Raw genomic sequence first — 27,851 nt, 5'->3', positions numbered from 1 at the left:
TGGAGCAGGGATGTGAACATGGGTCTCTCCCCTCCCATGAGAGTGCTCTAATCACTGAGCTATAGAACAACCCACTCACTCTTTGGCTCAGTGTATATTCAGTTATTTGTATACAGTAGAAACTTAAAGCTTCAATAGAGAGACTGAAACCCCCTGCACCCCAAAATTCCCTAGAGCCCAGTGGATAGAGTACTCTTGTAGGAGGGGGGAAAACCCAAGTTCAGATCCCTTCTCTACATCAGGCAGAGAAATTTAACCTGGGTCTCCCACATCCTAGGTGAATGCCCTAACCACAGATCTAAAATTTACCAGGGGATAGGTGGGGCAGTACTACCACCTTCGCTGGTGTTTGTTGCAGGGAACAGCTTGGACACCTAACTAGGAGAAGGTGCATGGCTGAGAATCCCCTAATGGAGATAAGCACCTCCCTGCAGTCAAAGGCGGCTCCAGGCCCCAGCACGCCGAGCGCGTGCTTGGGGCGGCAAGCCGCAGGGGACGCTCTGCCGGTGCCGCCAGGGCAGCAGGCAGGCTGCCTTCGGCAGCTTGCCTGTGGAGGGTCCGCTGGTCCCACAGCTTCGGTGGACCTCCTGCAAGCACACCTGTGGGAGGTCCGCCAAAGCTGCGGGACCAGCGGACCTTCCGCAGGCAAACCACCGAAGGCAGCCTGCCTGCTGTGCTTGGGGTGGCAAAATGCCTAGAGCTGCCCCTGCCTGCAGCCTGGAGTTAGGTGTCTAACTCACTTTGAGGGGTGAGCTTAGGACCTACCCTTCTCAGCATTTTTAATGACTAACTTAGGTGGTTCCATACTCAATGTCCTGGCTTATGTGGATCACGTTCTTAGGTGCCTGTCTTCCCTCATGAATTGTACAGGGAGTGTAGGTAGCTAACTCAGGGCTGTGGATCCCACTGGGTGACAGGGTGCCTAAAATTAAGTCCCTTTGTAGATCTAGCCCCAAGTGCCTAGTTGGAGACAACCATACTAAATCAGTCCAGGAATGTCGTCCATCCAGGATTCAGTAAAACATGCTAAGTCAGGGGTTTTATGCTTTATTAAGTGGATGGTTAAAGTATTATTTACTGCCACCTTCTTCACATTAATGAATGTGACCTGAAGAATCACCAGCAGCCTATCCACCTGAAGAATTTTCCACATCCTTCCAAAAGATTTCTTTCTCTCTCAAGGAACCAAGTCTTGATTGTAGCCAACATCCCTGTAAACATTGGTGAGGAAGGTTGTGTAGTTGTACAAATGAAAACATCTATTTTCAGTGTTTAGAAAATACTTATTCTTACAAACTTGCTGGGTCTTCTAGATTATTGACAAGAGCAAAAGAGATCCAACAGAGGAAATTGAAATCCTACTGCGCTATGGACAGCATCCAAATATTATTACCCTTAAAGATGTAAGTAAACACCAAAAGATGCATTTTTTGATTGGGTATTATAAAAAATGTTTTCACTCTTCATTTTGTATCTGTGTCAAAGAACAACGTGCATGTTTTAGATTTATCTAAAAATACTCTTTTGTCTAATAAAAAAAGTAAAATGGTACAACTTCAAATGTCGTCTTAATATGCTTTTGCCAATATCCAATTTTAAACTAAAATAGGTAATTGTTAAAAATAGTCATTTTTATTTGAGGCACTAAAATTAGTAGATTGTGATTAATATTTTATTGTATAATAATAAACTATCTGAAATTGCTAGTTAAAAGAAAAATGTCACTGTATAATGTAAAAGAGACAAGATGAAGGGAAGGGATAGGAGGGAAAATTGTTAAAGGTCCAGCAGTGGTCATTCAAAAACACTTCAGGGGTATAGAAGTAATTAGGTGTTCTTCAAAGTGGGAAGAGATGAACTAGTATGGATTTATGCGGGAGTATGTTCTGTTCCATCTAGGTTCTTATACCATGCTCATTTCCATAGCAGCACACACATGGCCCAGTCCAACAGAGACCTGGCTGTCTGCCAACCTAAGGCACGATTGTGCAATCCCTAGATGATATTTGGTATTCAGTGTAAAAAATGTAAAGTGGGTGTAATATCTTCACAGTTGCTTAAACCAGTGAACAGATTTGCTGTTATGGTCTGAACAAGCTGCAAGCGATAAAGAAACCTTGCTGTAAGCCTATTTAAGAGGGAACTACAGTAAGTGAGCCATGTGGTTACAAGGAAATGTATACAGGTGAACGGTAATTTGTATAAAATGCAGCATGGTTTTACAAAAGGTAGATCATGCAGGACCAAACAGATCTCCTTCTTTGAGAAGATAACTGATTTTTTAGATGAAGGAAATGTAATAGATCTAATCTACCTGGATTTCAGTAAGGCCTTTGTTCCAGTTCAGCACAGAGGAAAGTGATTTTATTCAAGTATTTTCTGAGTCCAGGAAAGAATGGGAGATGTAGACAGCTATTAGATCTCAGATGTCTGAACAACTATGTGAAACAGCAGAAATTCAGCATTTCTGTGGATTGGTTTGTGACTGTCGACTGTCAGGATGCCAATTTTGATGTTGCAGTTCACTGAGGTTTCTTCATTTTTGTAGTCAGTCACAGCCAGAAGGATATTTTCAGAGATCATGGTGGTCGTAGCTGACCACCTTCATCGTTTAGAGATAATTGTCTTCCCTTACCTCAACGTTCGGTTGTTCAGGTGTTACTCAGGGTTCTTTCAACCCATAGCTCTTCGTAACTTTTACTCTGTGCGAGGTGGTGTCAGGAAATAAATCAGAGGAGACATGTCCGTCCAACCGATAGATGGCTGGCACAAACAGGACAACGCAAGAGTGCTTTCACTTAAAGCTAAACTTTACTAGTCTCAAGCACTTACATACATCCGCAACAAGATTAGTAAAACACCCCCAACCTTGATAATTACCAAAGGTGAGTGTGGCTTTTGAGTGACGCAGTGGCAGGCTTCTGTTGGACAAATCTTCTGTCTGCCGGAGGGGACCGCAAGGTGTATCCAGAGGGAGAGTCCAAAGAGTCCAAAAGAGTCCCCAAACAAGTCCAACTATCTCAGGCTTTTCCCCTTATTTATATATTAGTAATAGAATGACATGTCCCTTAAAGAAACCTTGTTAAGTAATGCATCCAATGAAGTGGGTATTCACCCACGAAAGCTCATGCTCCTATACGTCTGTTAGTCTAATAGGTGCCATAGGACTCTTTGCTGCTTTTACAGATCTAGACTAACACGGCTACCCCTCTGATACTTGTTAAGTAAGCAATTTCAATGATCCCGCAAAGAGGTTCCTTCTGATTATTGATTAACCAGGTGTGGGTTTTTCCAGAGTCTGCAGCCTGGAGACCCCAATAGACATTCCTGAGGGTAAATCCTGCTCTTTTAAAATGCATGTATCAGCAACTTCAACACAGTTCTTATCAGGAAGGATGCAGGGTCAAGCTGCCCTTGCTGTGGCACCCAAAACCCCCTCCCCTCCTGCCTTGGTCAAGCTGAGATTGCTGAATGGCCAATTTACAGCTTGCTGACTAGGCCACCTTTTAACAGTAAGCCACAGTGGTTTTAGGCACTTTACTGGTTTGCCAAACTCTCCCCCTACACGGGGGCCAATCATATCCAGAGCTATGGTCAGCAATAGAAAGAATAATCTTGTTATTCCACAGACTAGCCATCCAACTAAACCTTGAGAAGTGTTCTTTAACACCAGAGCTGCGGATAGCTTTCATAGCAGCTTCTCTGGATGTGGTGACAGGCAGTGCTTACCTAACTACCAACAGATTTCTCACCCAAAAGACACTCATCTAAGGGATTCAGCTCAGCCCTGAAACCTCAGTAAGGAATGCTCTTCAGCTATTGGGACACGTGTCAGCACGTGTTGTAATTCAAAATGCCAGGTTACATCTTCAGTACCTTCTGTGATGGCTCAGGATAGTCTATATATCAAATAAGCACAGTCTGAACAAACAAGTGTGTCTACCCAAGTGGCTTCTGCAGTCACTCAGCTGGTGAAAGGACCCTTCTTCCAAGGACTGCAGGAGTCCAGTTTATTGAGAAGTCGCTTACCATCATGACATCATCAGATGCTTCCCCTTTCATTTGGGGGACACATTTGGGGCCTCTCAGTTCAGGGCAAATGGTCATCCCAAGAACAGTTTCTCCATGTCAAAGTTCTGCAAATGAGAGCAGCCAGCAATGCTTGCTTTCACTTCTTTTTTCTGAGCAGATCCAGTTCAGTCAAGATAATGACGGACAATATAGCCTGCATGTTTTATATCAGTTGTCAGGGAGGGGCATGTTTTTCCTTCACTCTGTGCCGAAACAATAAAACTCTAGAATTGGTGCATAGCCAGACAGGTAGTCTCTCAGCTTCTTACCTTCTGGTTGTTCAAAACACCATGGCCAACAACCTGCACAGGCACTTCTCCCAAAATTACAAATGGGATCCAGACTCAGAAGCTCTCAACAACATATTCTTAACTTGGGGATTTCAGAGGTAGACCTTTTTGCAGCTACCATCGACATAAAAGTGCAAGAAATTTTGCTCAAGCATGACCCTCAGTCACTGGGCATGCCTTCCTCTTGTGGACAAGAGGCCTTCTTTATGCATATCCACCAACACCATTACTTTTGAAAGTACTGAACAAAATCAAACAAGACAAGTCCCATGGTCATTTTAATTGCACCAAGATGAGTTTGGTATCCTTACCTCATTCGACTTGCTTCTCATCTACCAATGAGACTTCCAACCCATTGCTGTCTGTTGTCTCAGCATGCTGGTCAGAACAGGAGCGGCACCAGAGTTTCTGGCGCATTAGGCAGAATTCAGGGGGCGGCATTTTGTGCGCTCTCACGAGGCGTGCGGGAGCTTCCGGTTCTGCTCCCATCGTGCCACCAAAGAAGGACCCTCCACCAAAATGCCACAGGTGACAGCGGCAGTCATTGAGCGCTCAATTGCCTGCCGCTGCTTTTTGCGGCATGTTGGCAGAAGATCCTCCTTCGGCGGTGCGATGAGAGTGGAACCAGAAGCTCCCGTGTGCCTTGTGAGGAGCGCACAAAATGCTGCCCCCCGAATCCTGGCGCCCTAGGCGACAGCCTAGGGTCACCTAATGGAAGCGCCGGCCCTGGGTCAAAAGCTTCACCCCAATCTAGAAATTCTGAGACTTTTTAGGTGTGGTACACCACTTGTATACCCATCAGCAAGTGTCTCCCATTCACTCTTCTCTTTCTACCATCCTTGATTAACTGTTGGAATTAAACATCAGCTCTCACTATGAGTTCTGTCAAGGTTCACTTGGTGGCTATTACAGCCTTTCATTTGTCCATGGAAGATTTTCAGTGTTTGCTCATCCCACAACCTCCAGTTTCTCAGAGAACTGATTAATCTTTTTCCACAGACTAGAGAATCTACTCCAATAAGAGATTTGTACTTGGTTCTTTATTGCCTTATGAAACACCCCTTTGAGCCATTAGCTACATGTCCGTTGCTTCGTTTATCCATGAAAACAGCTTTCTTAGTGGCCATCACTTCCACCCACAGGGTTGGAGAACTGGGTGCTTTGATGGGAGACCCTCCTTTTACAGTGTTTCTCAAGGAAAAGGCATTATTCTGACCACATCCCAAGTTTCTCCCTCAGTGTCTTCTGAATTTCATATTAAGCAGACTATTCATCTTCCATTTTTTCCCCCCAAAACAACATCAGAGTAGACAAGAAGCTGCCTTTTGTACCCTGTATGTCAAAAGGGCATTAGTTTTCAAACTGGACAAAACCAAACTGTTCTGAAAGTCTTCTAGATTCTTTTCAATTGAAGACAGGTACAAAGGATGTGCATTCTCCACCCAAAGAGACTCAAGATGGATCTCGGGAATTATTATTGCATGTTATAACTTTGTTGACATTCAGCCTCCTTCTGGAGTAATAGTTCATTCTGCAATGGCACAGTTTACATCTATTGCATTAATCAAAGATATTCCAGTTACTGAAATTTGCAGCACTGCAACCTGGATCTCTGTATGTACTTCCTCCAACCATTATATTCTGGTTCATGCGTATAGATCAGATGCTGCAATTGGCAATGCAATATGAGGATACTACTCAGGAATCACCTGAAGTGGAGCGCTCACAGGGGTATAGATGTGCATGTGCCCTTTGCCTTTGATGGGCGATTTTAGATATTATTCTGTTCGGCCCACAAATGCATGCTACACATCTTCGTTCCCTGTTCGGAGGATGTACAGGGCTGCGCATGCAAACCGCTCTCAGTTCCTTCTCTACCACAAAGTCCCACAAAGGAAATTCTGAAGCAGGGGGGAAGGAGGACAGGTAGAGGAGCACTCACAGGAACACACATCTTGAACAGCCTAAGTTACTGCACAAGGTCAATAACTTGAAGAGTCAAGTAGAGAGGGTGCTTCACTTCAGATCTCCAAAGAACTCTGGTTATTGCACAAAGTGAGTACTACCTCTCCCTGTGAGGACCCTTAGGCACATTCAGCTTAACATTGAATTGATTCAAAATGAAATGTTACAATGTATTACAACAAAACATTTCAGTTTTGGAATGCTAAAACAAAACATTTCAGCACTTTCAATTTTTTTTTCACATTTCTACTTTCAATACAAATGTAGGATGAAAACAAATGTAGAAATACTAGAATTTCCGACAGGATGGAAATTCCAATTTTCACTCAGCCCTAGTTATGTTTCATCTTAAAGGTTGCTGCATTGGAATGATGGATAGTCAAGACACTGTTTTCCTTGGAATGCAGCTTCCTCAGATTTTGGGGGGAGCTTCTTCATTTTACAACACAATATATGCCTAACTGTGGGGGGAAAACCTTTCCAGCATTTTTCAGTGCAAACTACTTCCTGGGAATGGAGCAAACTATAAAGACACTTGCTTGGGAATAATTCACAGCCAAATGTTGAAGGTTAATACCCAATATTTGAAACACTGATTACTTTTACCCTTCTCTGCTGTTCAGCGAACAAGAGCCTTTGAGACCCTGAAGGCAACTATCAGTGTAGCTGAAGGAGGACATCCAAGCTAAGATTTGAAATACTGGTTACTCTTGCCATAAAATGTCCCCTTTTCTGTTCTACCTGAACCAGTATGTGCTTACCCTGGAAGAAATCAGCATCAGTTTTAGATCTGTAAAATTTTACCATTTTAGTGTCCAGAATTACTTAATTTCTCTGATTATACATTTTGTATAACATTAAATGTCTTAACCCAAAAGAATTTAAGATTACTGTTTTTAGGTATTTGAATTAATTCATTCCGGAATTTACAATGAATTTTTTTTAACAATCCTTGCTCTCATAGACTCTAGGGTCAGAAGGGACCAATGTGATCATCTAGTCTGACCCCCTGCACAAAGCAGGCCACAGAACCCTCTGGGAGGAGCTCAAAATTTTGTAATTTGTGTTTTCAAAAAATCATGAACCTGTTAAAAGCTGGGGAATTAATGGCTAAATTAACCCTTTTTGCTTTTTCTTCTGCATTTGGAAGCAGCCTTATTGAAAAGCATGCTTTCTACAATATGAATTTTGTAAAATTGTAATATTGATAAAGCAGATAAGTGGGGAAAAAAACAAAATCCCCTACCTAACTAGTTTTAACAACGCTGTAGTGTAGTCAAAGGTATAGAAATGTCACTTTTAAACATTTGAGTAACTAAACTTCCTTCACTTTGAAAACTAAAATTTGCTATGTTTATTAGCCTATACTATAAAATATAACAGTGTAAAATATAATTGCTTTAGAGATTTTGAGAGGGAAAAACATAAAAATAAGAGTTCCTCTTGATTCATTCATTAGTTAAATACACTATTTTATTTTATTAGAACCAAGGGTACCTATTTTAATTTAAAAGTTAAACAAAGGTAATTTCATCATTTTTGGCATATACTATAGGGGCAGATAATGCTAACATTTTGAAAATTTTATATTGAATCATAGGACTGGCAGGGACCTCAAGAGGTCATCTAGTCCAACCACCTGCACTCCTGGCTGGACTAAGTATTATCTAAACCAGTGGCGGGCAACCTGCAGCCCATCAGGGTAATCCACTGGTGGGCCGCAAGACAGTTTATTTACACTGACTGTCCGCAGGCACAGCCAAGCTACCAGTAGCCGCGGGCCAGAGGTTGCCCACCACTGATTGAAACCATCCCTGACAAGTGTTTGTCTAACCTGCTCTTTAAAAACCTCCAGTGATGGTGATTCCACAACCTCCCTAGGCAATTTATTCCAGTGCTAAACCACCCTTACAGTTAGGAAGTTTTTACTAACATTCAACCTAAACCTCCCTTGCTGCAATTTAAGGCCATTGCTTCTTGTCCTATCCTCAGAGGTTAACAAGAACAATTTTTCTCCTACATCCTTGTAAAAACCTTTTATGTACTTGAAAACAATTATCATGCCCCTCATTCCCACCGTCTTCTCTTTTCCAGACTTAAAAAACCCAATTTTTTCGATCTTTCCTCATAAGTCATGTTTTCTAGACCTTTAATTTTTGTTGCTCTTCTCTGGACTTTCTTCCATTTGTCCACATCTTTCCTGAAATGTGGCGCCCAGAACTAGACACAATACTCCAGTTAAGGCCTAATCAGCGTGGAGTAGAGCGGAAGAATTTGTGATAAAGTTCCTCCTCTACCTTGGTGGGTCCTGTGCTTATTGGCAGATTTTGCTAGCCTCCGAGATCTTCCTGTGTTGGATCAGGAGTTGGGAGGGTTGGGGGGAACCCGGGCCCGCCCTCTACCCCGGGTTCCAGCCCAGGGCCCTGTGGACTGCAGCTATCTAGACTGCCTTCTGAAACAGCTACATGACAGCTACAATTCCCTGGGCTACTTCCCCATGGCCTCCTCTCAACGCTTTTTGTCCTCACCACAGGACCTTCCTCCTGATGTGTGTTAACGCTTGTACTCCTCAATGCTCCAGCAGCATGTCCTCTCACTCTCAGCTCCTTACGCACACACCACTAACTGCAGTGAGAGCCTTTTTATACCAGGTGTCCTGATTAGCCTTAATTCTAGTAACTTCCCAATTTGGCTACAGGTGTCCTAATTAGCCTGCCTGCCTTAGTTAGTTCTAGAACGTTCCTGAGTGTTCTGGAATAGTCCCTGTTATCTTACCCAGGGAAAAGGGACCTGCTTAACCTGGAGCTAATGTATCTACCTTCGACAACTCTCTTGTAGCCATCTGGCCTGATCCTGTCACAAATTACATTGCGTGTCTTGAATACAACATTCCTGCTAATACATCCCGGAATGACGTTCACTTTTTTTTGCAACAGTGTTACACTGTTGACTTATATTTAGCTTGTGGTCCACTATGCCTCAGATCCCTTTCTGCAGTACTCCTTCCTAGACAGTCATTTCCCATTTTGTATGTGTGTACTTTGCATTTGTCCTTATTGAATTTCATCCTATTTACTTAAGACTGTTTCTCTAGTTTTTCCAGATCATTTTGAATTATAATCCTATCTTCCAAAGCACTTGCAACCCCTCCCAGATTAGTATCGTCTACAAACTTTATAAGTGTATTCTCTATGCTATTATATAAATCATTGATGAAGATATTGAACGAAATCAGAACTGATCTTTGTGGGACCCCACTCGTTATGTCCTTTCAGCATGACTATGAACCACTGATAACTACTCTTTAGGAATAGTTTTCCAACCAGTTATGCACTCACCTTTATAGTAGCTCCATCTAGGTTGTATTTCCCTATTTTGTTTGCGAAGGCCATGCAAGACAGTCATGCAAGACAGCTTTACTAAAGTCAAGATATACCACGTCCCCCCATCCACAAACCTTGTTACCCTGTCAGAGAAAGCTGTCAGGTTGGTTTGACACAGTTTGTTCTTGACAAATCCATGCTGACTGTTACTTATCACCTTATTATCTTCTAGATGTTTGCAAATTGATTGTTTAATTATTTGCTCAGTAATCATTCCGGGTACAGAAGTTAAGCTGACTGGTCTGTAATTCCCTAGGTTGTTCTTATTTCCCTTTTTATAGATGGGCACTGTATTTGCCCTTTTCCAGTCTTCCATGACTTTGCAAAGATAATCGCTAATGGTTCAGATATCTCCTCAGTCAGCTGCTTGAGTATTCTAGGATGCATTTCATCAGGCCCTGCTGACTTGAAGACATCTAACTTGCCTAAGTAATGTTTAATTTGTTCTTTCCCTATTTTAGCCTCTGATCCTACCTCATTTTCACTGGCATTCACTATGGTAGTTGTCCTATGACCACCAACCTGCTTGGTGAAAACTGAAATAAAGTCGTCATTAAGCACCTCTGCCATTTCCACATTTTCTGTTATTGTTCCCCCCCCCCCCCTCACTGAGGGAATAATGAGGGAATTATTTCTCTAAAAGTACATTTCTGTATAAGAGCAGGAGGATCATTTATTGAAGGTTTCTTTAAAACAAAAGCCAAATTTTGAAGGAGATTGAAGTTAAAAGCCCAAAGAAGTGCAATAAAAATGAAATGTGCTATTAAGATATTAATGCTGTCAAAGTGCTTCTATGCAGTTTATAAGCTGCAGTACCCCCAGATGGTAAGATAACTGGTCTGCTGTTTCAGCAGAATAGAACGTAGTTGTAGCCAAGCCGTCCCGGGATATTAGAGAGACGAGAGGTGGATAAGGTAATATATTTTTATTGCACCAACGTCTGTTGGTGAAAGACATGAGCTAAAAGCCACACAGAACTCAAGAGCTTGTCTTTCTCACCAACAGAAGAGCCAATAAAAGATAATCACCCACCATATCTCGCCCAAATAGAAGCAGACCAAATGGACATAAGCAAAAACATTTAAACAATTTTTCATAGTGAAAAATACAGGATGATGTATTAATGGACTTCAATAAGCTTTTTAGAATAGTACATGTGTGCACAGTATCAAATTTTCCAAGAAATGGGATAGGAATTTATAAATGGACTTTGACACAATTAGCATTGTAACATTTGGAAATCAATAAAATCTAACATTGTTTCATGCAGTAACTGCAGTGTCCCCAAATTATTATGTAAGATGAATTTTGAAAAGTTGTTCTATAATGCCCTAAAACTGATGCTGAAATGGCTAATTTCTAGCCATTGCTGAACTTTTTTGTGGAATAGTTACTTCATTATGAAATTAGCTCTAATTCAGCCTTGACAATAGCAGTGTTTAGCTTATTTCTACTTTACTGCATCCAGATCTGATAGTCATTTAGATATTAAAGTAGTAATCTGAGCACGCCTACATTTTACTCACCTGTTCTTTGTTTTCAGGCTTTTGCCTAGCAATTTATTGCATGTTATTCATTTACTGTACTTATTGTTTAATGGATAAAGTTTTGTGCTCATTTTGCAATTTTAAAATATTGTTCAAATAGGTTGGTTGGGGAGTGGCAGTAATTCCACAGGTTTTGTAATAAAAAGAATCCTTTTGGGTTATCTGCACTATATTGACATCCTTAGAGAAGGGTAGTAGAAGAAAACTGTTTTAAAGACGTTTACATGCTAATTTATTTCATTTTTGTAGGTGTATGATGATGGAAAATACGTATATGTGGTAACAGAACTTATGAAAGGAGGAGAACTGCTGGACAAAATTCTTAGGCAAAAGTTTTTCTCAGAACGAGAAGCTAGTGCTGTCTTGCTCACAATAACAAGAACTGTTGAGTACCTCCATGCACAAGGAGTAAGTATTCTACCTGAAGAAAACATTTTAGAAATGAATTATCTAATATATACTGAAACACAATTTGAAAGGACAAATCCACAACTGATGCATTCTTCCATTATGTAAAAATTAAACACGTGTTTCCTATGCTGCACCAAACCTTTTCTCCAAAACTCTCAAACTCCACATAGTTTCTGTAGCGGAAAGCTCATTTTGACAAACGAAGTAATTTAGAGGTGGGCAAGGTTGATGTGGTGATAGTTGGAGTCAAGAGTGAAAAATCTGTGAATTATAAAAGAAAGGAACCTGATGGTTAAGGACGAAGATGGAGAGTGACATTGGGAGCCAGGGAGGCCATAAGGCAGGAGGTAGTGATGTCACCAAAACAAATGGAGGTGTTGGATGAGGAAAACATGACACATCTGTATCTGTGATAGGAAGAAAGAGGAGGGGAAAATAATGAGCTGTTAATTATAAAGCTTAATACATTCATTTGCTTGTCTGCCATGGCATCCCATTACGTATGATAACAGCCTTTATGACAAATGTTGAAGTCACGTTCCTAAATTTATATCTCAAGAAACAGTTGTCAATAATTCAGCCTACGTGATCTTTATTTCTCCAAACACTGTTGTTCTAGGAAATTTGGAGATGAAATTACTTGATGTTTGTAAGGGGGTTGCACTCATCTCTCACAAGTGCCCCCCCAGCCAAGCATGTGTGCCTGCACTCTTTCTCTACCTGTTTATGATGGCTCTTCGCTGACTCAGCCCTCCAGCCAAGTCACACACTCTATCTGTGAGATCAAAGCAACACAAACCCCTTTCAGGGTACAAGTCCAAAAGGGGCCCCTCTCAGTGCCCTCTGTATGTGTCTCTCAGTTTGTTCCTGCTCAGAACAGAGCAGTGCCCTAGGACTCCCTCCCTGGAGGCAATGTCTTCACCCTCTCAGGGCCTTTTTGGCCTCAGCTCTTCAACTGGGCTACTATGGTTCAGTCCCCCTTCTGGGGTGCCTCAAACTCCAGGCCACTTCCCCAGTGGCTGGTGGGGGGCGGGTCCGAGCCTAGGGACCCTATACATAGCAGTTGTTCGTAATGTCCTTTAAACAAACTGCGTTGCTGCTATAATTCCCTGGGCCACTTCCCTATGGCTCCCACACATTTTTCACCCTTACCTTAAAGCCTTGTCCTTGTGCAGTCCCAGTAGCCAGCCTGGAGGACCATGTGCTTTCCTCCAGCTCTAGCAAAGACTGAACTCGCTTTGGCCCTGCAGCTCTTCTTATGCTGACTTGCTGGGCCCTAATTGTCTGTTTCCCACACAGCTGCTCTAAACAACTTGGAGGACCTCTCTACTGCCCTTTTCTGGGGTAGGGTGTGGCAGGGCCACAAGGCCTCCAGCAGGGGCCTTAGGGCCTAGTCCACTCCATCACAGTGTTCATCATCATCAACTCGTGTCAAACATCACTTTCATGCTCAGAGTGCCCAATTTTGAAAACTGGACCTATTGTGTTCTCAAAATTAACTCATGTATTTCACCATTCTGACATTCTGGATAGCCAAAAACAATACATTATAGTGTACTGGAGTTGATATTAGAAACATCACCTTCTTTTAAAGGCCATTGCTAACTGCAGATTAAAAAGCAGTGAAGTAAGTGCTTATAATAGAGAACCCTCTCCTATATTGTTTTTTTGTATTTGTTTTTATTTAGGTTGTTCATAGAGATCTGAAGCCTAGCAACATTCTTTATGTTGATGAATCTGGTAACCCAGAATCAATTCGAATTTGTGATTTTGGCTTTGCAAAACAGCTAAGAGCAGAAAATGGTCTTTTGATGACTCCATGTTACACAGCAAATTTTGTTGCTCCAGAGGTAAATATCAAGTTGTGGTTTACATGCCTTCAGATTATTTTAATAGGTTTTTTTCTCATTATTTAAACATTGTTTCTCAATTATTGCATAATTGTAAAATTATCAATTAATTTAGCTTTTGAAACGATAAACAGTTGAGATCTTTGAAGCAATATGATAACATTGGCACCAAAATCATAATAAAGTATACTGTTTTCTGTAGAAATTAATATATTTGCTTTTCACAGGTTTTAAAAAGGCAAGGCTATGATGCTGCTTGTGATATATGGAGTCTTGGTGTCCTGCTTTATACTATGCTCACGGGGTGAGTTTGCAAAAATTAAGTGGGTTTTTTTGTTTGTTTATATAAGTTTACTATTCTCAAACAAAGTATTGATTATGTGCTCAATCCTGCAAGACGCTAATATTCCTGGGAGCTGCTGAGTGCTGGTTTCAGTGGGAGATTAGGGTACTCTGCACATAGTAGAATCAAGCTCTTAAGAGTCGATATCTAAAATAAACTTCCTTATGAGTTTGCTTAACTATTGTTAAATCTAGTCAAAAATTATATCAAATGTATGTTTTGTAGCCTTATGATTATTTAAGAATAAGAATAGACTCACATACACTGTTACTTTACATGAAGTGGAAACTTGTTCCTACCAAAAAAGCTAGAAAGTATTATGCATATTGAAGAGAATATATGTGGTTAAAATTTACCAGTTGTGACCCAGTGTGCCTAGATCAGCCCTCACTGGAAATGCCAAGGTCAGGGCAGGCTGCAAAAGGGAGAGCAGATACTCCCAAGACTGGCGGGTAATACTCAAGTTAATTTCCCCAACCAGTCACAAATTGTGCTTCTGATCTCCCACACTGGTTTTTAAGAAGCAAAAGAAATCACATAGACCCCTTTATTGTATTCCAGTTCTCTGGCTCCCAATCAGCACATAGGTCCGGTACAGTGATAAGTTATTTTAAAAACTCTGCTCACATATACAAAGTGTTCTTCTGACCCCAAGGGGTCAGCCACATTACCAGGTCAGTATAGGTTTGGATCTTACCCAAAATACCACGCTGTCAATCAGTCCTTTAGTGTCTAAAACTAAAGGTTATTTAAAAAAGAACAAGAGAGCTGTTAAATACATACTGTGATGGGGCAAGGCCAGATGGCTACAGTAAAGTACTGAGAAACAGGTATGTTAACCCCAGGCTAAACAAATCCCTAGTACCCTGGTAACCAAATGGCAGTTGCTCCAGGTTAATCAAGGCACCTGGGGCCAATTAAGAACTTTCTAGAAGGCAGTAGAGAGAGCTACTTTAATTAGAACACCTGCAGCCAATCAAGGCAGGCTAATCAGGGTACCTGGGTTTAAAAAGGAGCTCACTCCAGTCAGGCAGGGAGGGAGCGAGAGGAGAAGGAGCATGTGTGAGGAGCTGGGAGCAAGAAGGCAAGGAGCTGAGAGTGAGAGAGTGTACTGCTGGAGGATTGAGGAGGACAAGCATTATCAGACACCAGGAGGAAGGTCCTGTGGTGAGGATAAAGAAGGTGTTTGGAGGAGGCCATGGGGAAGTAGCCCAGGGAGTTGTAGCTGTCATGCAGCTGGTACAGGAGGCACTATAGACAGCCACGATCCACAGGGTCCTGGGCTGGAACCCGGAGTAGAGGGCGGGCCCGGGTTCCCCCCAAAGCTCCCAACTCCTGATCAGTCACAGGAGGAGCTGACCCAGACTGTGAATTCCACAAGAGGGGAAGATCACTGAGGTGAACAAATCCGCCAATAAGCGCAGGACCCACTAAGGTAGAAGAGGAACTTTGTCACAATACAAATATTCAAAATTCATGTATTAGGTTCTTGGCAGTATTGCTGAGTTTGCTGGCTTGAAAGTCCCTTTGGAATACATCCACAGCTTGAATGGGTAATTCAGGCCTTTGTTCAGAGCTTCAGTTTGTAGCAAAGTTCTTCCAGGATAAGAAGCAGGACTGAAGACAAAATGGAGATGATGCAGCTGCCTTTTATAGTCCTTTTGCCACGTGCTGGTAGTTCCTTTGTTTCAAACACAAACTCATAGCAGATAGCACATGGCAATGAAAGGCCTTAGAGTTCTCTCCATAGGCATGCCCCTGCATGCCTTGCTGAGTCATAAGGTATAGTCCCTGGCCCTTTCAATGGGTTCATTGTACAGTTGATGTTCCTTGATGGCCATCATGCAGGCCTAGCGCTGATGCCAGTCTGTCTCTGGGTGTCACCCAGAAACACAGCACAAGTTTTGAAATACAGATATATACCCTACATATTTATAACTCATAATACAAAGGTGATACAAACATATGAACAAGATTATCATACTTGGCAAAGTATAACATATCACACAGCATATCTGACATGATTCATTGCAGTTTTATGATATTGGTATCAACAATATCATAAAATATCACCCATATTTCCTACAGTGTCACACCAGTGATGCCTTCAAGTTTACTCCTGGGAGAATTCGACACCACTGTGCATGTGCAGATTTTATGTCCCCTGCAGATTTATTTTCTTCCATGCGGAAAAATGACTCTCTGACAGGGAAGCAAAGGGAAGCCACGAGCAGTCATGCGACCTTCCACAGAAGTATGTTTTGGGTGCCTAGGGCAGCCAGCAAAGAGGTAGATCACGGTGGGGCAGTGGCCGGGATTGGGGAAGCCCTGGCTGGTGGCTCCTACCCTGCACCGGGATCAGGGACTAGTCCCAGCTCAACTGGGGAGGACAGGACTTCCTCTTCCCCTACACGGCATCCAGGGTCGGGTCAGACCAACCCCCGGATTTCTACCCCAGCTGCAGGAAGCACCGCAAACTCTCCCCCACACACTCGCTTCCTGCACTCATCGCTCCTCAGCTGCACCGGCAAGGATCCCTGTACAGGGAGTTGCTCCCCAATCCACCTAACCCCTGTGCATCCAGACTCCATCATAGCTTACCGCACCTCACTCCCACAGACTCAGAACCCCGCTCCCGATGAACCCTACTCCGCCTTCACCTGGACCACCCTGATGAGCCACCTGGATCCCCACCCCACTGAGCCCCAACCAGCTGCACCTGTTTCCTACCCCCACTGAGCCCCTCTCCCCCAGCATCTGGACCCTCATTAAGCCCCCCCACACCCAGACCCCATGCCAAGCTCTATTCCCCTCCATACCCAGATCCCCCTTGCTGAGGCCCAACCACCTTCACCTGGACCCCCTGCAGAGTCCCATTACTGTTACACCCCAAAAATCCCAGTAAGCCCCTGTGCATCCAGATCTCTTCCCCTGTTCCCCTTCCTTCCTCTCCTCCCAGCCCCGTTTGCCTCACATACAACCCTCTCAGCTCACACCTGGACCCCCCCCATTGAACCCCTCTACACTTGGATCCTGCCTTGCTGAGCCTGCCTGCCCACACTTGGTGCATATGGCATGGAGGGGCAGGGCCCTGGAGTGTTTCTGGGACAGGCCCGGTCCTTGCACTGTGTCAGGGTTAGGTGCAGCCTCACCGCTGAATCTGTGTCCCGATAGGGGGGCTGCAGAGTGATCTCCCATCTCTGTGCAGCCAGTGCCCTGTGCTCCCCAATGCCATGCTGGAGCCTCCACATTTATTTGAAAAACAAAATTTGGAGAATTTTTCAAAATTTGAAAATATTGTGCACAGAATTTTTAATTTTTGGTGCAGAATGTCCTCAGGAGTAGAAGTTTGATTACTCAGAAGAATGAATCAGAATTTCAAACAATACAGTCAGAATGATATATGCAATACAAATGATCTGCATAAAAGAAAACATAAAATACAAGTTCATCAAGCAACAATTCCAAATCTCAGCTTTGAAAAATACCACTTTTAACAGCCAACTTAACCTCTTACACCTGGCTTACAAGTTAGCCTCAAGATGCTTATAAAACTATTTGGTTATTTACTGCCACAATTTTACAGTATTCCTGTTCATCTTAACCACTTAACTAAGGCAAAGAAATCCACATGTATGAAAATTAGTTATTCTTCTCATTCTTAGTTATGTTTAGTGTACTTCGTTAGTTCAATAGCAAGGATGTGAATTGTTGAACAAGGTAAATCTTCTAGGGTTTAGTGACTTCTTTCTCAGCTAGTGTCAGGCAGCGGTGGCTCCAGGTACCAGCGCTCCAAGCACGTGCCTGGGGCAGCAAGCCACGAGGGGCACCCTGCCGGTCCCTGTGAGGGCAGCAGGCAGCCTTCAGCAGCTTGCCTGCAGGAGGTCTGCCGGTCCCGCGGATTCGGTGGCGGGTACACCAAAGCTGCAGGACCAGTGGACCTCCCGCAGGCAAGCCACGGGACCGGGGACCTCCTGCAGGCAAGCCGCCGAAGGCTGCCTGACTGCCATGCTTGGGGCGGCAAAAAGCTAGAGCCGCCCTGGCGTCAGGCTGGGTATTTGTTCTTTCCAGATCAGAATCAAGTCCTCCATTTTCAGAGTTCTTATACACAGATAGTCTTTCATTCCACCAGGATGTACTGACTTTTGGACATAATAAGGACAGTCTCTAGAGCTGTGACTCAGAATTAGCCAACACTTAGACACACTCTGTTACAGAAGGAATATAGTAAGAGAAGCAGGCCCTTAATCTCATTCTATATGTAGTTCATCTATAATTTATTATTTTGGGTGCTTTTGAAATCAGTTTTACTATAATTTTTGATGTTGGAGAGGGGGATGTTAATTATGATTCTTTTGAAACCACTGGCAGCTGTGGTCAGACTTGAAATAAGGATTGGAGTCCAGCATGGAAAAGCTTTTAATACTCTGAAACTTGTTTGATTAATTAGCTACACTCCTTTTGCAAATGGTCCTGATGATACCCCAGAGGAGATATTGGCACGAATAGGTAGTGGAAAGTTCTCTCTCACTGGTGGTTACTGGAATTCAGTTTCAATTACAGCTAAGGCAAGTATATTTAATATTTTGTCTTTTTGTGCATGAGATGGATTTTAAGATTCTGTAAAAGATTTTTTGTCACAATAAAAATTGCTTATAATATTAGAGAACATGATTTTAATGAAGGTTGCAGATTTTTAAAAATTTACTGAGCCAATCCTTTGTATGAGTAGATATTCATTTGATAATTATGAACCCTTCATGTTTAAACAGTCAGTCATGTGTAGGAAGAAAAATAATCATGTTTAATACCATCACTTTTAATTCTGTGGGGCGTTGGAAAACCAAATCAAGATGCAGTAGTTATAGCCACATGCTCTTGGGCGCCTCCTTTTATGGATCCATGAAGCGTCTGTGAAGGGCAGCCATAACTTGGCACTATATATATAATGTCCAAAAGCATTCAATAGCCTTCATCACCCTCTATCTAGTTATAATAAAGCCCTAATATGCTGAAAGAACTCAGATTATTTAAGCATTTTTCCCCCTTCTTTGGCTAATGTCTTTAATTTGCTTTGTGCTTCCATATGTCTTGATTTCTAAATATTCTCAAGTATTTACCTGTTTTATGTTAAACAGCCTGACTGACACGTCTACCTTTTGTCCTGGACAAGATATAGAATCACACATCTCTTTATTCAGTGCCATCCCAATCAATTATACTGGGAGTCCCAAATGTGTCCAAAATTATTCAACTTTTAAGAAGTCTTTTTATTAGGGTCTTTATTCCAAACTCCACAACAGAGAGTTTGTTTTATAGGAAAATGTGTGCATGCTGTTAAGTACTTTTGAATGTTTTTAAGCAGTTTAAGATTACTAAATGCATTTTTTCTCATAAGCAGTTGTCCCAGAATTAGTTTTGTACTCTCCTTACACTTTATATGAGCCCTGGTCTACAGAGTCAAGTTGACGTAAGGCAGCTTATGTTGACCTAATTATGTAAGTGTACATTCCAGCCAGTGTAAGTGCCCTACTACATCGACATAACTCAAGCCTTATGCCTCTCATGGAGGTGATGCCTCTGTAGTTAGGGCAACACAGTGTCCGTGTTGACACTGAGGGTTACTTATGTTGGCTGTTGTTTGTTTCATGGCTCTTAACTGACAAGAAAGTTGCTCATAGCTTGTGCTGTCACCCCGGGGAAGCAGGGGGCTCCAGCTAGAGCCCGACTGGCCCCCATTCCCAGCTGGGCTGCTACCTGGACTCCCCACTCAGAGCTGGGCTGCCCCAGGGTCCCAGCTCCCAGCATGGCTGCTGTCCAGACTCCCCACACCCAGCTGGGCTGCAGACCAGGCTCCTTGCTCGGAGCCAAACTGCTCCCAGGATCCCAGCTTCCATCCTGGTGGCTGCCCAGAGTCCTTGCTTCCCACTCAGAGCTGAGGTCCTGGATCCCTGCTCCCAGCTAGCAGGGAGCGAAGGGCCTGGGAGGCAGCTGGGCTAACAGCAGGGAGCTGCGTGGAGCTAAGAGCCTGGGCTTTCTACCCCTCACACTGCCCCTCTTATGTCGGTGGAAGTACTCCTGATGTGGACCCAGAAGCAGTGTGAAAGAAGCAGGGCAGTGTGGAAATGAACCACCACAGTAATTACTGCGGTGGCTGTAAGTTGACCTAACATAGGTTGGCTTAAGTTTGTAGTGTAGACATGCCCTTAGAGGAAGATACTTCAGAACTGATCTGTATAATTTCACTTGCATACTGCTCTTCACATGACTAGTTACATTATAAACTCTCCAATAGATCTTGGCATTTGTGGGCACACTATGGAGTAATACTTCAACCACTTCCAGAGGATGGCCTGGAGATTTGTTTAAACTGCTGATCACAACAAAGTATTTCTTCAAATCTTGAACTGTAATCATGTTTAACATTATTAATACTCTAAAAATAATCTGTACTGCCTTAAATTTTACTGTTCATCAGAATTAACTGTTTCTGTATTGTTGACAGGACTTGGTTTCAAAGATGCTTCATGTCGACCCACATCAAAGACTGACTGCCGCCCAGGTTCTTAGACACCCTTGGATAGTTGACAGTGACCAGTTGCCTCAGTACCAGCTAAACCGACAGGATGCTCCACATTTGGTGAAGGTAAATAAATGTGTGTGTTCAGCTAGTATGAACTGTAAACAAAAACAGTTACCGTGCATTTGCTCTAAGTACTAATCACAAACTTTTATGATTGTTTGTGAGTTCAGTAAACACAGTGCGTTAAGGCATGTGAACTTGTGATTTACCTAATGTATAGGACTTCAAGTGAATCCATCTGTGGAGAATAAATCTGCTCTGTTCACAAAGAGCAGTACACTGTAATCTCCATACTGTTTTACTTTTTGTGTTGAGACAGATTACAAGATAAAATGAGTTTATAAATAATGTTTTCCCTGGTGATTTAGCTGTTGACTCCTAGATTTTGAACTCTGATTTTAAAAAATAGTTCATCTGAGACAGTAAGTGACCTAGATGTTTACAATGGAGGAATTGTAGTTATGGTTGCTAGTGTGATTTTAGTGGAGGGATTAGAAGTATAAAGATTGATATTTTGGAGGTGAAATTGATTTTTTTACGAAGTTTTCATTAAAAATAAAAAATGAAATGGAAATCTTATAGTAAAGGTTATACTGAATGGTGTATTATGTAATGATCAACACCTGATGGTTTCAAACACAAACCACTTTTGATACCAACTGATTTTTTTATTTTAATTTTAACCTGGATGGGTGAGATTGAAGATCCCCACACTCATTTCCCCCACACACATACAAAGTCACTCAAAGGCCTTATGTCATGGTGAACCTCCCAAACACAGAAGAGGGATCTTATATTTTAAGAGTTAATCAAATGACCCTAAGTCAACTATAAGACACACAGCTTCCAGCACTAAATGGCTTAGAAGCAAGGAACCAAGTTCAGATCCTAGCCATAGATTAGAATTTTCTAACAATCTGTAAACTTAGTTTAGATGTATACACTTCATATGTATATAGGCTAGTAGTGAAACATTTTTTAAAGCAATTTTTAGTGAAAACAGAAATGGTTAGACAGACCATAAACAAGGACAATCCTCTAGTGCAGTGGTTCTTAACCTGGGGTGCACGCACGCCCTGGGAGTGTGAGATGCCTTTTCTGGGGGTGCAAGACATGCCAGATTTTTTTTAGACGGTAAATCATCGAAAACATAAATTAAGCACAGGCACGTAAGTACAGCTACTTTATTTCATCAAACCTATGTATTTATTAACATTATACATTTTTTAATGATTACTGCAATATACAAACAAAAATATATCTAGGTTTAAAGAACTGACCTACTTCAACAATTTTTGATAAGAGGTGCGAGAACATATTTTGATTTTTGATAGGGGGTGCAAGGACATATTTTAAGAACCAAAGGTGTGCAGGCTGCAGTAAAGGTTAAGAACCACTGCTCTAGTGGGATTTTACTCTCTGCACTTTTGGGATCTAGTTAAAGCACAACTTAATTTTGCAATATAACTGGCACCTGCTGATTTTTAAAAGTCATGTCAGTTGCCTTAAACAATTTTAACATAGTTGAGTTCTTCCTGTGCTGCAAAAAAAGAAACATGTAGTCATGCTTTAAATAGCTAGAATAATGCAGTGGTAAATCAAGCCTATTGTTTTTAACCTACAGAAAACAATTTGATTAGTAAAGATCTCTAAATCATGTAATATTGTTATGCTCTCTAGAATGTAGTAAAGTCACAATGTGTGTGGTTTTTTTGTTTTGTTTTACCTCTGCCTTCTAACCCCTTAGGGTGCCATGGCAGCCACATACTCTGCTTTGAACCGCAATCAGTCACCAGTTTTGGAGCCAGTAGGCCGTTCTACTCTTGCTCAGAGGAGAGGTATAAAAAAAATTACCTCAACAGCCCTGTGAAGTGACCTCAACCAGATACTTGGTACCATGGTATAAGATGATAGCACAAATCATGGCGACAAGTAGCACATATCTGACAGATTCCTGCAAGCACACACTGTCCCAGCTGGTACCCATAATGCTGCTGCTGTTCCTATTGTTGCTACTGCTTTCATCTGTTCTCCCTTTAAACTATTGATGGCAAGTTTCTGACCTTTCTGGAGCTTTGGATGAAGTGAAAAGTGGAAACACAATGAAAATGAACATGTTCACTGATTGAATAAATTAGAAGAATTATGAATGCCAACTCTATCATAAAATACACTGAATAAAGCACTCTGCACCATATAGCATTATTTTTATAAGAAATATTTCTCGTCCCCTAAAATATTCTTTGTTACATGTTGAGATGGACAGTTTATGTTAAGCACTTAGCTTAAACAATCTGTTTATATTAGCACTGTATACTTTGTGCCATCCAACATTTTGTATGTTTTTGTAAACAATTCATAAGCAGTACTTTTCTGTGCTGTTTTCTTTAATGTATACATGCCTTGGTTTATTTAGATTTTATTAATCATTTTGACAATTAACTCTGGTTAAACAGTTCACCTGGATTAATCAGTATTGTTGGACAGCTCTAAAACAGCCTTGACTGTTAAAAAGCTATTGAATGTAATATTATGAATGTGTATTTTTCCTTGTCTGTGTCTTTTCTACATTTCCATGTTTTTGAAGTTGCATGTCTGTTATGAAAACCGGAGAGATGTTGTAGTATTAAAAATTTAAACAGTGGGTTTCTCACACATGTAATAGGTAATGCATCCATAACAAAAAGTAACTTGTTCCACATCACTCCCCTCTCTTTTCTCTCACCAATTACAGGACTCAGGAATCGTTGCTAAATAGTTTTCCCTTTCAGGATAGTTGCTTCTTGCTTTTTCTCATAATTCATTTAATATTTTATTTTATTACTGTAGTTAAAAGCTGACAAATATTTTGTTCAGCCAGTGCTGGCATTAGAGAGTTAGAGAAGAAATGTAATGCTGACTCTAAAGCAAAAGACAATGTCCATTGATAAACAGATGCTTACCAAAAATGGATGTAAACTTTGTCTCTTGTGGTTAGAATATACTGGACTGATGAATTTCAATTTGTTCATTCTTGTGACGCTCTCAGTTTACAGTCCAAAGCAGAGTCAGAATAGAACCATCCAGTATTTTTAACTGACATCTGAGGTTCTAGCACCATAATTGGTCTCCTTGGGCCTTTTATCACCAGTCCAGGCATCCTTAAAATTGTACTGTCCAAGTCAAGTAAAACAAAACCACCCTTTTCATGTTCCTTGATGGCAGTGTTCTTCCCACTTTTTCTTTTAATGTGAGTTTAAAAGGCTCTTGATTTACTTTCTGAGGACACAAATCATAAAACATGCTTGCTTTTATGTAGTCTGTGAGATTCACTGCAGATAGCTGATCTTGAGTGTGCACTGGAGCACATTAAAGTTTGGCTCATATCCCATTCTGCCAAAGAAAATGGTACATCAACTGACTACCTGTATCAAATATCCTTTACAGAAATATCCAAAGCTACTAAATATGGAGTTTAGGGCACATTTTCTGTGAACAATATTGTTTTAAAAATCAAGAGATCAGCACAAAAGGCAGTGTGATTCTTGGTTAATTAGTCTGTTCAGTTATTTTTCCAATAACTAATTTGTTAGTTTTTCTACAGTGAGAAGTTTTCAAAGAAATTTGTGGAAAGAGGGAGTGAAGTCCATCATTAATGTCACACCACAGATTTCCTCCATCTGATTCATTGATCCATATGAACATGGAACCAAGACTCTGACAGAAGTTTTTAGGTATTCCTTGGCAAACAGGAAAGCTTAGGTTTTTACAAGCTGCCTGGAACTTGACAGTTGAGCAATTAGCCACTGTTTTCAGTGTGAGGTAGGGATAAACATCATAGCTTTTCTGTTTAATGCTCTAAACTGAAGGAGGGAAGACATTCTGGTCTCCGTATACTCTTGTGGGGATCTCTGAAAGGGGAGTAGAAATAGAAAACTGGAAAAAGGATGGGATTTTAATTGGAGAACAAACTGTTTGGCTTCCAGAATCAACTTGATCACTGGTGTTAAAATGCCAAACAGAGAATCATGCTGTCACATAGTCTCCTAATCAAAAGGTAGGAGGGTGGGGGAATTATGTAGACTCCACACTCGCTTAAAAAAAAAAAGGGGCAGTTAGAAAGAGCTGAAAAGCTAGAGGCTTTGTATGTAGTTTGATGCTGTCTATGCTGATGTCCCTCAAGGGGTCTACAGAACAAGAAAGGCCCTTTACAAATAAATAGTAATAATAACGGTTCCTTTATTAAACATGCAAAGCAATCTGTATTACTGCCCTCTGTGGAAACTGATGTGTCTTATTTCTTAATACCTTGCCGTGGTGCTGATGTAAATTTGGCAAGGATGATTAAGAGTTAGGGACTCTCCAAGGCAAGATGCAGAACTCTAGCAGGGCCCTCAGGATTTACCCTTGGTCTCAGTGAGGCATGGTAATCCAAAGGAAATAGAGAATTTTTTATGTTGCTTTGTATTATCAAAGAATAAGTTTTTAACTGGAGGGTTCTTATTGATCGCAAAAAGTCAAACAAGTGTCTTGAACGTATTTGTCTCACTGCTACTATCCTCAATGTAATTAGCCATTTCCTCCTTACCTAATGTTCTACAATTGAGTGGTAGCTCTTTCATTCTGTTGAGAATTCTCCCTTTATACAAGAAAAATCCTTAATGTTGAGGAAGGGAAAAGCCATTTGCAGTATAGTCTTTTCTTTGAGATTGGCTGCAGCACCAATGGTGTTAGGCTAAACAACTGTTTGGCAATCTCGCCCTTCAACATGTCTCTCTTCAGGTCCATCAGTAACTATAAGTCAGGCTTGACAAAAATTAAGAAACCATGTCTCCTGGAAACTTTTTAATTTCTTCTTTTGAAGATTAAGATTAAACATTAAGTCAAATCTAGCTGATAGATTTCATTTTAGAACAGTACTGCTGGAATAATTACACGGTCTTTCAGTTCTTTTGCTTCAAGTCATAAAATGATCAGCAACTGAATTCAGGAATGAATATCCCATATATACTTAATAAATAGGAGTGTCTTCCTCTGAAACGTGGTGTTATAGTCAATATAACAGAGCAGAAAGTCAATAGCTACTCAAATATGGTAATTTCTGTATTCCTGAAGTCTTTAATATTGCAGTTGCTTCATTTATTCTGCCTCTGTGTTCCTACAACCTAAAGATCAGAAACCTCATACCCAGCATGCATCATATACATTTCCATTATGGGCTACAAACACACTACCTTCATCATCACCCCAGACAGTGTGAGAAACTAACCTCAATCCATCAGTTTCATTGTACCCTCCTTGCCTTGCAAGGGGATGTATCTGTCTTGTGAGAGTATGCATGTGCCTAATCCACCAAAGTTATGGCAATATCAAGACAAATTACGGTGGCAGAAATTTGTTAGTCTTTTGGCAGTGCGTGTACATTTTTAACAATTGTCTAATTTCAGAGGTTAGGTTTTGTATGGCAGTCTCTGTTTAAGCTAGAAATACTCCTCTACCTGGTTCTGTCTGAAAGTGGGACTCTGTGGAGGCATATTAACGAAAGCACAAACCGATTCTTCAATGTTTTTAAGGTACAAAGTCACCTTTGTTCCCCCGTGCTTACTGGTCTTTGTAGTCAATATATCCAAGCAGAAACTATTAGGAAATGTGAATTTGATCAGTATGTTTCCTTTACACAGAGAATGCTCCCACATCTTACTGTGTATATGCACAAGCAAGCAAACCATACGGGGCTTTTAATTTCTTAAATAGCCCATCTCTCAGGCTTGATCTAGAGTAAGTTTTTAAGGTGTGCTATTAGATGGAGTTGTATAAAACAACCTAATTAACACCAGAAAGACTAGTCAAGACAAAGTGATTGTATTTTAACACATCCTAAACTGGTCAAATCTAAAGTCTAGATCGAATATAGCTTTAAACCCTTGTTTAAACCAAGTGTGTTTCTGTGGAGGAAATAAATTTTACAGGCAAACTAACCTAGTTTTATACACATCTCTTTCTGGGATCCACACATTTTTCTCCCCATTCATCTTTAACATGTTTTTGTAACTGCAGTTACTTAGGAACTAAGGATGGAAAATTAACATACAGCTGCTTAGTTGCAGTCTCAACTCCTTACCGCATAAGCTTGAAGGGTGTATGACCCACTGTGTATATTTTCACTACTGCTTCTTTGTCTGCAAAGCATAGCAATTGACTCTAGGATACAGATTAATGGAAGAGGAAAAATGGAGACATACAGATACAGGTTAATAGCCTATTTTTCAAAGCAAAATTGCCAGTGGTGTGAGAGTACGTGAGAGCAGAGAGAGGGAGTAGCTACACTACTCAATTAGATCTATATCTAGCAACAGTGAAGATCTTTATTCATAATCACTACTAGTACTGAACAAAACTTATACTGAATTTTTCAAATGAAGTATTTAAAACAATTTTTTAAGGGAAAAAGGCATAAGGAAATAGAATTTTGTTTTGTTTTTGTAAATGTAGTATACCAACTAAAGCTCTGCTTTTCTGTTATTGGAAGCAGGCTTCTAGGTATGTCATTCCTTGGGAAGCATCAATGGTTAATGGATGAGTTTTCACTCATGAAAATAATGTAAATGATTAGCTTTATCTTGATACTCTTGACCTAATCAAAGGGAAAGTGTACGCATAAGGGATGTAATTATTTTGCAATCTAATGGGGTGGGGGAATCTACTTAAAACAGTTTTTAAAAACAATGAAATCACAGATATTTTTCTACAATTCTATACAATCATACTTTATACTAGTTTCCTCCGCATGGCATGTAAGTGAGTCTAAGGTACAGTAACAGTAATTCAACTGTATTGTACCTTTTGGCAGACAATTAAAATAGCATCTTTCAGATGCTTGGCACTGCTGTCATAGAATTGAAATGCTAGTAAAAAGGTTAAATAGTACTGAATACTTAAATGATTGTTTTATTCAGAGTATGATCTAGGAAATTTTCTAATCATACTATTAATGTGTAATCTAAACTGTTCCAGATGTAACCATGAACAGTCCTGGAAAGATATCATTGCTTGCATCCCTGTCAAGTGGCAGGTTTTGTAGTCTTCAAAGGAAATTAAAATTTATACAATGAATAAATTTTCAAACATATGAAAAATGTCTGTTTTATTGGGTTTGATTTTTCCAATCACACTGAGGGGGTGGGGGGGAGAACCTGCCGTGTGGTTCCTACCTCAAATGTAATTAACTTCGCTCCATATAAAACATGCATTCCCAGCCAGAAATGACTTATTAAATTAATATCTAAACTAATGAGTGTGTTTTTTCTGAGCTTAATATGCAGGTGTTGTTTTGTCAGTAAGACATTACAGCTTTATGCCATTACTTTGTTGCATATTTTATCATCTTGACATTTATTGGTATGGTCAACAGAGACTTGATGAAAAAAAT

General features: G+C 41.0%; 1 protein-coding gene across 2 annotated transcripts in view; it reads left to right on the top strand.

Annotated features, from left to right (window-relative positions):
* The window catches only part of RPS6KA3 (ribosomal protein S6 kinase A3), a 146,855-nt gene extending 120,455 nt beyond the window's left edge, over positions 1 to 26,400 (top strand). For both annotated transcript variants that reach the window (XM_030574633.1, XM_030574624.1), the window contains exons 16-22: positions 1,314 to 1,403; positions 11,506 to 11,664; positions 13,356 to 13,517; positions 13,745 to 13,821; positions 18,311 to 18,428; positions 20,366 to 20,506; positions 22,191 to 26,400. In XM_030574633.1, the coding sequence (XP_030430493.1) occupies positions 1,314 to 1,403; positions 11,506 to 11,664; positions 13,356 to 13,517; positions 13,745 to 13,821; positions 18,311 to 18,428; positions 20,366 to 20,506; positions 22,191 to 22,313 (870 nt within the window). In that variant the 3' untranslated portion in view covers positions 22,314 to 26,400. The remainder of the gene's footprint in view (positions 1 to 1,313; positions 1,404 to 11,505; positions 11,665 to 13,355; positions 13,518 to 13,744; positions 13,822 to 18,310; positions 18,429 to 20,365; positions 20,507 to 22,190) is intronic.
* Positions 26,401 to 27,851: the final 1,451 nt, after the last annotated feature.

This window comes from Gopherus evgoodei, chromosome 1, assembly GCF_007399415.2.
Source record: "Gopherus evgoodei ecotype Sinaloan lineage chromosome 1, rGopEvg1_v1.p, whole genome shotgun sequence".
In the NCBI taxonomy this organism is placed as follows: Eukaryota; Metazoa; Chordata; order Testudines; family Testudinidae; genus Gopherus; species Gopherus evgoodei.
This window is presented reverse-complemented; position numbering and strand designations above follow the sequence as displayed.